The sequence below is a fragment of the Pinus tabuliformis genome, chromosome 7 (assembly GCF_031772625.1).
Source record: "Pinus tabuliformis cultivar Carrire ecotype Pingquan chromosome 7, CPIR1, whole genome shotgun sequence".
In the NCBI taxonomy this organism is placed as follows: domain Eukaryota; kingdom Viridiplantae; phylum Streptophyta; class Pinopsida; order Pinales; family Pinaceae; genus Pinus; species Pinus tabuliformis.
The window spans coordinates 1,626,240,064-1,626,252,065 of NC_142293.1; the positions used below are offsets into that span (position 1 = coordinate 1,626,240,064).

At 33.0% G+C, this 12,002-nt stretch overlaps 1 protein-coding gene across 1 annotated transcript; it reads right to left on the bottom strand.

Moving 5' to 3' along the window:
• Positions 1-3,349: 3,349 nt before the first annotated feature.
• On the bottom strand, positions 3,350-10,820 carry LOC149254467 (pectin acetylesterase 8-like). Its single transcript, XM_089460172.1, has 12 exons — positions 10,326-10,820; positions 8,489-8,572; positions 8,219-8,347; positions 6,574-6,653; positions 6,162-6,248; positions 5,850-5,974; positions 5,472-5,532; positions 5,158-5,208; positions 4,957-5,034; positions 4,739-4,844; positions 4,089-4,234; positions 3,350-3,704 (listed from the first exon to the last, which is right to left on the bottom strand). The coding sequence occupies exons 1-12, from the start codon at positions 10,456-10,458 to the stop codon at positions 3,585-3,587; spliced, it is 1,200 nt and encodes a 399-aa protein (XP_089316298.1). The 5' UTR covers positions 10,459-10,820; the 3' UTR covers positions 3,350-3,584.
• Positions 10,821-12,002: the final 1,182 nt, after the last annotated feature.

The window sequence follows — 12,002 nt, forward strand, 5'->3', positions numbered from 1 at the left end:
TACATATATAGAGAGAGTATGTGTGTGTATATATGTGTTAATGTTGACATTAGTAAAATATTTCAATACTCAAAATGAAAAAATAATTAAAAGTAAAATGATTTAGTTAAGAAATGTGTAATTCATTCAATTTTTAATAAAAATATTAATAATAATTATTCAAAAATACAATTTAAACTATTAAAATTTACACATGGGTCTAAAGGGACACAAATAGATCCATCTAAATCACGAATCTATCAAGCACTAAAAGGATTAAATCCCTTGACGTGTAAATCTTTTTTCATGTTTTACACTCTAAAAAAAGGTTTGCATATAATGAAATTTGATCCCACTTGGCTCTAGGTAGATTTGTGGTTAAGATGGATCTATATTGGTTGAGCCAAGAGCTTCATTCTACAACCCAATATGAGAGTGATGTGTAATTTCATCCATGCTCAACTTGGAGTTGACATGTGTCCTTTAAAAAAATCATTAAATAAAAAAATGCCAGTTATAATAAAAAGTAAATAAGTATACATGGTTAGTTTTAATTAAAATCATTATAAACATCAATAATCTCATTGTCATTGCCCTCGCTTGGTTCATTGTTAATATTACAATCAAGTATGAAGAAAATGTGGTAAAAATATTTAGCTTTTCCTTTTGGAGTTATAAAATAAAATTTCCATATATATGTTAAATAATATAATTTTATATAACTTTTTAGAGATATAATAATTAAAATTTTAAAACCCTCTATTTTTTTATAAAAAATTGAATATAAATTTTAAATAAACAGTTGGAATATCTTTTATTATCTGTAACGTGGTAAAATATTCTAATATTGAAAAAGTAAAAAGTAATTAGAATAAAATAATTTAGTTATTCAATTTTTTTTTGTAAGATTAGTAGGACTACATCTTCATCATGTCCAATTGCTCACCTCGATCACAAAATTTGACTAAGACTTCATTTACACTGTCATTCCCAATTGAGCTACCCAAGAGACTAGTTATTCAATTTTTAATATAAAATAGTAATAATAATCATTCAAAAATACAATTTAAACAATGAAAAATTAAACGGACTATATATAAAGAGACAATATCATTATAGATCCATCTAAATCACAGATTTATCAAGCACTAAAAGAAATTAAATCTCTTGACCATAGGTAATTTTTTTTTCAAGTTTCGATCCCTCTTAGCTCTTAGTAGATTCATGGTTAAAATGGATCTATATTAGTTAAAGCAAGATGTTCATTCTACAGCCCAATATAAGGACAACTTGTAATTCTGTCCATTCTCAACTTGGAATTCATACATATCACTTCAAAAATACTTTACATAAAATAAAAATGTTGGTTATAATAAAAAAAAAAGTAAATGCTAGTTTTAATTAAAATCATTATAAAACATCAATAATCTCATTCTCATTGTGCTTACTTGTTTCACTTTCACTTTTGAACGTATAAATAAAATATTTCCATGTCTATGATATATAGTATATTTTTATATAACTTTATAAAGTAACTAAAAAATTTAAAAAAACTTCTATTTCTTTTATTAATATTTTAATATAAAACTTAAATAAATAGTTTGACTATCATATTAATTAATATATTTCAATTCAATAGATCTCATTGGTTTCAATGGATGTTGTGTGTGTTAATATTGACCTTAGTAAAATATTTCAATACTCAAAAAGAAAAAATAAGAATGTGTAATTCATTCAATTTTTATTATAAAAATATTAATAATAATTTTTAAAAATACAATTTAAACAATGAAATTACACATGGTGTATATATTAGAGACAAAAAACCAATATAAATCTATCTAAATTATGAATTTATAAAGCACTAGAAAAGACGAAATCTCTTGACATGTAAATCTTTTTACAAATTTAAAATTTTTTTTTTTTTTATTACATAAAATGAAATTTATTTTTTCTCCACTAAATCCATAAATTTTAAAATGGCTCTTTTTAATTTTCAATTTTGTCTTCCTTCCGACTCACTTGTATTCATATACTCGTCTTCTCAACCCTGCCAGTCATTGCAAAACCCAACCCCATCTCTTGTATTCATATACTCGTCTTCTCAACCCTGCCAGTCATTGCAAAACCCAACCCCAACCTGAACCCTGCTGGCCCTTCCTCCAGGAATTGAGATCAAGCGCATATTCGCAGGCTATCACCAAAATCTGGAGCGATAATCTTGAATTTCAAAGAATTGTTCTTAGTTTTATGGCCAAGTTACTCAAGGTGGTCAGAATTCCAGTGAGTTGTAACCTCGTGTTTAAGACCAGATAAGAATTTTGTACATTTTTTTATGATCTCCAAGTATAATATAAGGTCTTTTTTCGCTGACCGAAAAAAGATTGATCAAGAAAAAGGGGCATTATGATATAATGCTCATAGGAGAATCAAAATATATAGCTGACTGGTAAAACAAATCAAAATATATAAATGACGGGTAAAACAAAAATGATGAAATACCATTCATCAAATTTAATTTTTTATTTTATCTTTGTATTGTATGAAGAGGAATTGGCAATTGGGTGATTTTTTATTATTATTTTTGTATTGTATCAAGAAGAATTGGCAACAACTGTGTGGTTTTATTTGACACAGGTCTATTTCAACTGCGACTACTATAACCTTTGCCTGTGTTGGATTGGAGGATTTGAACATCGAACTCACACAGGTGAATTGGAGAGTTTGAACATCAAACATCTTCATACAATTGAATTGGAGAGTTTGAACATCAAACATCTTCATACAATTGAATTGGAGAGTTTGAACATCGAACCTCTTCACACAAAAATTTGAAATTGAATTGGAGAGTTTGAACATCTAACCTCCTCACACATAAGATTGGAGAGAGTTTGAACATCTAACCTCCTCACACATAAGATTGGAGAGTTTGAACATCCAACCTCTTCACACAAAAATTTGAAATTGAATTGGAGAGTTTGAACATCGAACCTCCTCACACATAAGATTTATTTTCACAGACGTTACCAATTGAATTGAACTACCACTGAACTAAATATTAAATATATTTCACCATCCAGCAAAATACAAAATTAGGTCAGGCTGTTCATTGACAATGCAAGATGCCGTGATCACCAAGCAAAATGAAATTATGACAGAATGTTCACTGAACATTAAAGATTTGCACAAGTGAAATGGAAATTATGACGTTCTCATTCAAATATGTGACCACAAAGGAAACAATTTCGATATAACTCAAATCTGCAGAATCGTTCAGAGCGCAAAGCCTTGTAAAGCCTTGTTAAAACTTGAGCCCAGATAAAAGGAATAAGATTGTGATAAGTTGTCTGAGAAAATTGTTGCAAAGGAATAAATTTAAAATGGATAAGTACTTCATTGCAAATAAACTAATGAACCTTTCTTACATCATTAGATGTCTTGCCAGAGCCTTATCTCTTAACTTCTGATAAATAATATAACAAGTGAAGGATAACAAAATAATCTTTGGTTGACTGTTAATCAATGAACTACACTTGAGATGGATATGATTCTTTTACATCATATAATTTTGCATATCCGGAAAGATCAGAGATAACCGCATTCCATCAATATTCTTTCGGTGTGAAAACACGGTTGTGACAAGTGGAATCACATGGGTATGCACAGTCAGTTTCCTTAACAACAGCTTTACCAAAGTACCAATTTCCTACTGCCTCTGCAATGCTCTGCAATGCATTCATGAAAACGATTCAGCTACGTCAGGAGCAAACCTTGCATAAATTTTGTAAGAATTATACATTGTATATAAACAGAGAAATACAAATAGTTATTGTCATTTTTAAGTTTTTTTAGCTGGGAAGCTCATGGCTCAAACATTAACATATGTTTACAAGGCGCCTACCATTTTTCTTGATTAGTTTTGTTAGCATTACCATTGCATAATTCAATCATATTTTCCTTTGCTCTAGGGAATCTCAGGGCTCAAACCTAACACCATGCTTATTAAGCATCAACAATTCTCGCTGTGGCTAAAATATTAAAGTGTTTTAAGAAATAGTTTCTAAGAGATAAGTGAATAAAACATTAAGTCATATAGTAATTGAACCTACCAATCCATTTAATCTTGGAGAGTCATCTGCAAGCCAAGTCTCCTGCATTTCAGATTGACAATGTGCATAGCATGAGTTGATGAACATGCCTCCTGATGCAGAGCTCTGAAATACTTTCAATGCGTTAAGCATTTCAATCCTGAAACCTGTAAAGATACAAAATAAAAACTACTAAGTCATGACAGTACAATGTTTAACTTAATGTCATTCTAAGAGCACGGAAAGAAGTATTGTCTTCTAGGCTTAAAGAAACCATTGAATCTTCCATGTATAACTCTATTAGTGCCGCCGAGTAATACACTTAGGTTTGCATTCATAACCTTCCTACTTGATTGCCACAAGCAATAACACAAGAATACATGGTGTATCTTGCACACAGAAAATATAAATGGAACTTTCATAAAACAAGAAAATGACTTGTGTTCTCTCCTCAATTTTTTAATTTGACCACATATTTTGATTGCTGAGAAAATATTTTTATACAAAATGTTTGTCTTGTCAATAGAGATTCAAATCTCTGTTCATAAAGAATTCTCATTATTTAGATGAGGAATTGAGACTCTAAAATTTAATTATATCTTAGTGCTAACTGCTACCTAAATGCGAAGGAGAAAGAGGCTGGGCCGAAAAAAATAATATTGAGGCTTCACCTTGCATTGTTTCCAACTGGCTTGGACTGCATTTCTTTATATCTAGCTTGCAGTTGTGCCAAAGACCATGAGGGTCTGCTACACCTGGTGCCACACTGTTCTTAATCTGCGGACAATGTCAGCGACAAAGTCAAAAAATAATTCAATATCTGCATGCAGATTGCTACACTGATAGTCCAGAAAAATAGCAGCCTCTAAACCTAGAACAAAACAGTTACCTGCCATGAATCATATCCCGCATTCAATAAAAAAAGTGGTGTCTGTATGTAGGGCAACAAGTACTGTGGAAAGAAGCACTGCAATTTTGTTTTGTCCCATTATTAGTAACAGGACGACGGGAAAATAGATTTGTCCAAGTAAGAACAAAACTGCAATATAAAGATCACCTACGATAGGAAAGCTGTAACTTTTCTTCATACCTGTGTACCTAGTTTTTCGGTACAAGCTGATGGTAAATTCTTGACTGATTGCTGCAATATAAACAGAATTCATTTGGAATGCAAAAAATTAGTACGGCCAAATTGCAGTCTGTCCTAGTATAGAACAATTATTTTTCCTAGCACTAAAGCCCCTTGGTAGGAAAAAAAATACAGCATTGTTTATACTGCACCTATATTAAAATAGGTCTGTTGAGATAGAGAAAATAATAATAACCTCAATGATTGAACCCGATTCAAGAAGATGACACAGACCAATTACAGAACAAAATATCTTAGAACATTGAAACAAATACCTGCAATGTTGCCACTTCATTGTAAAAAGACCTTATGTGGTATGCTCCGGAAACATCCTTCCTGGTCAATGAACAAATGAACTTAACATCAGAAGGGTGCTATACCCAACAAGCTCACAAGTATATGTTGCATTTTTAACTCTATGCCAAAGACATTAGGAAAAAGTGAAAATCATGAATATAGCATTAGATTTCAATTACCGAAGAAGATATAAAAATATACAACAGATTGGAGATATATTTCTCCTACGAGAATTCTCAATACATAGCTTAGGGTGTTGCATGATAAAAATATACATATAATATATTAAGAATTATGTGCCGATGGATATAACTGTTTAACATGAATGAATGATGCAATGAGGAGTCAGGACATACACATCAATGAAAAATCCAGCATCTCCTAAACACTTGACCTTGGTAGTCTTTGGCATAAGTGCCCGAAAATTATCACAATGAAGAATTGAAGTTAAACCCCCAGCTGAGCAACCAGAAATCAATGCCTATTGCCAACATTGCTTAAACATCAGTACCACCTTGAAGCTGCATTGTGATGCTATGTTTCACAGAAAAATTTCCTTGACAAACTTGACAGAAGATCAGAATAAAAGCCTTCTTGAAAATGAAAAACTTTACTGCTATACAATACAACCAGCACAAACAAAGATAACCATAGAGAGACAAGATAACCTGCTGAGCATTAATCATTCCCTTTGCCGTGAGATCATCAATGACAGCTTTAAACACCCTTTGCCCCCTAAAATAGAGTTTATCGACCTGATCCATTTTGAAGAATCTATGTATTAATCAATGCAGGAAAAACTAAAATATATAAAAATTGTGGGAACTTCTACCTTGGAGGTTGTTGAACAATGAATATGATGCATAGCTAGAGAGAAATGCAATTTGTCCAAGATTAATTTGAACATGAACCTATAGCAAGTCATAATAGCTTGTGCAAGACTATAATGGACTAAAATGGGAATTCTGATTCATACAGCTACAAAGATAAACAAATTCAGTGGCATACCACCTTCAACCATTTTTAAGAAAACCAAAATAGTTTTTATATACATAAATTGACTTTTTCCATATCACCCACCGGATTTACTGCCTCCACATCTCCAGTAAATGATGCGCCATCACAATATCGGACCTTTACTCGGTTCCAATTATAGAAATCTGTTGAACAGCACAGATCAAGTTCATTAGTAGAGACATGTTTATTTTTATGGCAGACACAGAACGTATTGATGAAAGGGAAAGCTGAACACCTTAAAGGTCACATAATATATTTAACAAAATTTATTTGTATATACTGCACTGCAGATTCTTTCGTCTAAAAGATTAAGGAGTGGCCAGTTACAAAGTCATAGGAAGAAGGTGCAAATGCACATTTAGATGGGATATAAGAAGATATCACGAGTTAATGAATAAGGTCCATAATGGAAAAGAACAAATTGTCAAATTGGCAAGGGTAGGAACCCCCATTAAGGACCATTTCAATCCTAGGTTGAGTTATGAGTTTCTTGTTAGTTGTTGACTGTTGACACTAGTCTAGAGTTTATTGTGGCAGCCAGTTGGATTCAAACTTGGATCTCACCTAGGTAATCTCGACCAAATACCAATTCCCTTAGATCTAAAAAACAATCTTAATAACTTCTAATTTTTTCCAGTTCTGCCAAGGCAAGCAAAGTCTAAGTTAGTAAGTATGCATTTGAAGACAGATTCCTTGTCTGTTAATGAACTAATCCAATCAGAATTTGCAGGCTAGCTGGTACAGGTATACGATGATATAAGCTTTATCATGAAAACCTTTATGAGACAATGCTATCTTGTTTAAAGCTTTAGATCTCAATCTTTACACATGCTTATATGTTGGATATTCGTATTCATCCCATCAACATAAAGATCCAGGAATGTCTATGCCATATTGGAGTCAGTTAATTTTGTAGCAAAAGGACTATTTTTCTGGACAGATTTCTGGCAAAATCTGACAGAAATTTCTGACTGAAGCAGAGTTCACCTGTGATCCAAATTCTATCTATGGTAGAATGATGTCTCAAGGGTTTTGCCTCTTAATCCATTTGGTTCCTCAAAAAATTAATCAAATTTCCAAATCGATTAGAACTTTGATTTCCTATGTCACTGAATTCCGACGGCTGAAGGAAAGTTCGGTACATGATTCTACTGCTTTCTACTCAATGTTATAATCTTTAAAAATCACTATATATTATCATAAGAATATACCAGTCGAAGGTTGTGGATTAGTCCTGGAAGTTTTGGGAAGACAATTATATTGGATAAATTATCCAACATCATGTACATGTCATATTATCAAAATGAAGTGGGCAGAATGAAAAGATAAATTCATTGTTTCTGAGTTTACTTTAACAATCAGCCAACGGCTAAGTGAATAACAATCAAAGGCTCTGGATCAGTGCTGAAAGTTTTGGGCCGATAATTATACGGGATAGGTTATCAAACATCATATACATATCATATTATCCAAATGAGGTGAATAGAATACAAAAGATAATTTCTTGGTTTCTGAATTTACTTTACAGGTCACAGCCAATCGGCCTGAAGAACTTACTGTAGAAAATGTCACTCCTTGAGATATAGGAAACAGCCATTCAATAATAATTGATAATGAGGAAGTGTTTCAATAGATAACTCTTCTTTGCATTGATAAAGGGTTTCTAATAAGAATTTGAGTTAAAAACACAGGAATGAAGAATAAATACCTGGATTTTTTGCTTTGCTGTTACCTAAGAGGCCCGAGAACTGTACTTGTTTACTCATGTATTTAGATGAACCCAGGCGAGTTTTCGTCCGTGCAGAACATGTTGTAATGTTGTTGCACCATGATCCCCCTGAATCCAAATAAAACATCATGCTCATATAATGTTACCTCCTTTTTTTCCCTTTTGAATAAAGCAAAATTACTGGCTATAAATAAACAGAAACATGATCAAATGCAGGGCATGCATATTAGTCACTGATGTAAAATCTTGCCTCAAAGTGAACAAGCCAGTTATTTACTCCAGATCCAAATCCCTTGCTAAGATGGTAGCCTGGTGGGCTTCCATCTAAACAAACTGCATGAAAAATATGGAACTTGAATAAGTTTATATATCTCATTTATAAGAAGATGCTCAGAAATTATGTAAAAAAAAAACAGTTACAAACTTACAAGCTAAACCCATTTCTTTTACGATTCTATTGATTCACAATCACTGCGACATTCACAGATTAAAAATGTAGACACTAGTTCTATCACTCCCTAACTCAAATACACAAAAATTTTGAACATTGCAACAAGAAAAGGAAAATTAAGGACATGCAAGTGCCTAGGAAAAGAAAATCTAATCTCATTTGCTCTTTTGTCTGAACTTTGAGGGGATTAAACTACAAATGTTTGGGTATAAGAAATCCAAACTAAGTTATAAATGAAGAATATAGTTTAGTAGAGTGAGGCGTGTCTGCTTGACGATGGATAATTGTAAGATGCAAGAGTCCTGCTATATTGTGAAGAGATAGTGGTTACTGTGAGCCCTACTCTATGTACTATCGAGTAATTGCTAATGAAAAAAGTGTACTCGAAACCATATATGTACTGTCCCATGAAGAATGCATATAAAATCAATTTGCACATTAACAGCTCTGGACTAACCTATACCTTAAGGCTTGCATGAACTTGTATGAGTGCTTAACCTGTCAAGAGGGGGCACTTCATGGCAATGAGGTTAGTTCATGGCAAAGATAAGGGATGTGAGAGTACGCTCAAGCAAACGAAGGTCAAAATCATAGGGCTAATAGACTCGAGAATGCTTTAAGAAAAACATACTGGTTCCTTGCTTCTGTCAGATAAACAAAACATCGAATCGACCGGGAACTATCACTATGTAAACACTTATACAATTCAGAAACTATCAGTATGCAAACACTTGAAAAATCCTGATTAGAAGCTCAGTCTCTTCATATGATGTTTGGGGATTTGCTATCAAACGCAAAGCTTATCCACTAAAATGCAAAACAGAGCGCCTTTAAAAGGTTTCAACAACTCTTAACTTAACTGGAAAGAATAAGCAAAAACTCACATATATGATTACAGACAACGAGGGCATCAAGTAGTGAAGAATGAGATTAAACGATGTCTGATATCATCAGCTCCAATATGTCGATTCCTTTGAGGCCTAGTCTCATGATCATATAAGTGTCAGGGCAGGTACAGACATACAACATTGGCCATCAATGGCCTCCACAGATGCCTAAAGTCCACTACAATGTACTGCTACTCAACTATATACAATGTTAGCCAAAGGAAGCAAACCTTTTAGGCTGTTTCTGATTTCTTTTACACTTGCTCATGCTGTTTGAATTAGAGAGTAAAGTCTGTCATTTCTTCAGATACACAACCACGGATTAAGAAGTTTTTGTTATAACTTTTTTGTATCTTTTTGAAGAAGGTGAGTGGAGATCGCAACTGTACAGATCATAATGATTGAAATTCATCTGTAACCTCTAGGAACTTTCAATGCCACATTAAAATTGTAGGTACTTATGCCACCATAAAATTGTCTGTACTCAATAGCATGAAGTTACTTTTGAACACTGAACTTTGCCAACCAGAATCAAAATTAGACTATTGCAGAGCCCTTTTTATGATGCTTGAACCCAAAAAAAATTGATACTTTCAATTTCAAAATGTGTGCCTCTTACAAAAATTTTCTAAGCTCGGAAATTTACTGAACCACTTTTCATGAAACCAAAACAAACACTGACAGTGAAACAGGGGCTTAAATTTAAAATAAAAATATATACCCATAAACAAGAGAAAATGGTACTTACCAGCTCCTTTGGCCACTGCATCTTCCACCAAAGTCAGATCCACCAAAAATGCATTCGTTGACACAACCATCAGAACCAGTACTCCCATAGCAAACCAACAGTCGGCGAAATCTGACATGTTTTTGTCCACCATTTTGCCAATCTAAACAGAACCCAAGTTAGGACCACCAACAATCGTAGCCAAGCCCAGTTGGCATAAAGCCAAGAGGATACTTCTGGACGCAACCCAAATGGGGAAAATCCCTAAAGAAGCAGCAGTTATGACACCAAATCTATCACAGAGCGAAACTAGCAACTTCAAGCAGGAAACCGAATTCAGAACATGAGGCTCATTCAAAACCCAACTGGGAGAAAATTGCTTGAGCTCGATCCTATCATTGCGAATGCTCTGCAAGGCCTCTAGTTGAGAACCCAGATACACCGTCCGGCCAATGTAGGTGCATGGGCATTTATAGATAGGGATGGAATGATTAATGGCCATATTGATCTAGAAGCTGTCTTGCTTATACACTGTACCGTGCAGAATCCAGCCAAACATACAATCAATGGGCGTATTATGAGTCTTCAGAACTGTTATGTTCAACCACTTGGAGCCTATCCTACTGTTCACACTTTCCTCTCATTCAAAGTTTGCGTTGTATGTCATTTGAAATTCTACGTGTTTTACTGTTCACACATTCCTCTCGTTCAAAGTTTGCACCGTATGTCATTTGAAATTCTGCTTGTTTCGTCTTTACTGATGATAACAGAATGTACATTTAACAGTGTAGATGTTGACATTATCGACCGATGTCAAAATACTCGTATTTTGGTAGTGCGAGACATATATTTATTATGCTTTTGAACCTTACATATCTTATCGCTTTTTGCTTTTTGCTTTTTGATTTATTCGCAGATGCACAATCAAGCAAGGAATATATTTTGGCGAAAGAATGACAAATACGAAAATATTTTGGCAAAAGAAATTATAGTATTTTAAATTATTGATATATTTTAAATGATTTTAATTTTTATAAATTTAAATTAATATTATAATTTAAATATTATTTTTCAAAAATAGCTGTTACTTGGAATTATAGTTTTTATATAAGCCTTTGTCGTAGCTTGTATCTTTATTTTCATCAAGTCTTGATAATGAACCACATTGGTTAGTTATGGTCTCTACATAAACCTTTGTCATAATCTAGCCCTGATAATAAACCAGATTGGTTAGTTTATAGTCTTTACATAAACCTTTGTCATAATCTGCGTCTTCATCTAGTCCTGATAATAAAAACGCCGACCAAAAATTTATGTTATATCATTTAGAAAAATAAAACTTTTCCTAATTTGAAAGTTATAAAAATATATGTGATAATATATATCAATGATATATGTGATAATATACATCAATGATATAAAGTAATGTTATTAGGTTGATTGACGTGTACATTTCATAATTGAAAAAAAAAACTAAACTTCATTATCAAATTTTAAACGCAATTACAGAAACGTATCAATGCATTCCATCATCTTTATTCGTTCACTACCGTGTTTCCCACGAGCTGAAGGCGGGAAACTGCCTCCATCCTTCCTCTTTTATGCTAATGCGCTCTATTCCACCGTTACGTCTGCGCAATTATTTCAACGGTCGCTGGATGACTGATAGCGGCAGTGCATTTATTAGTAAATCCATAA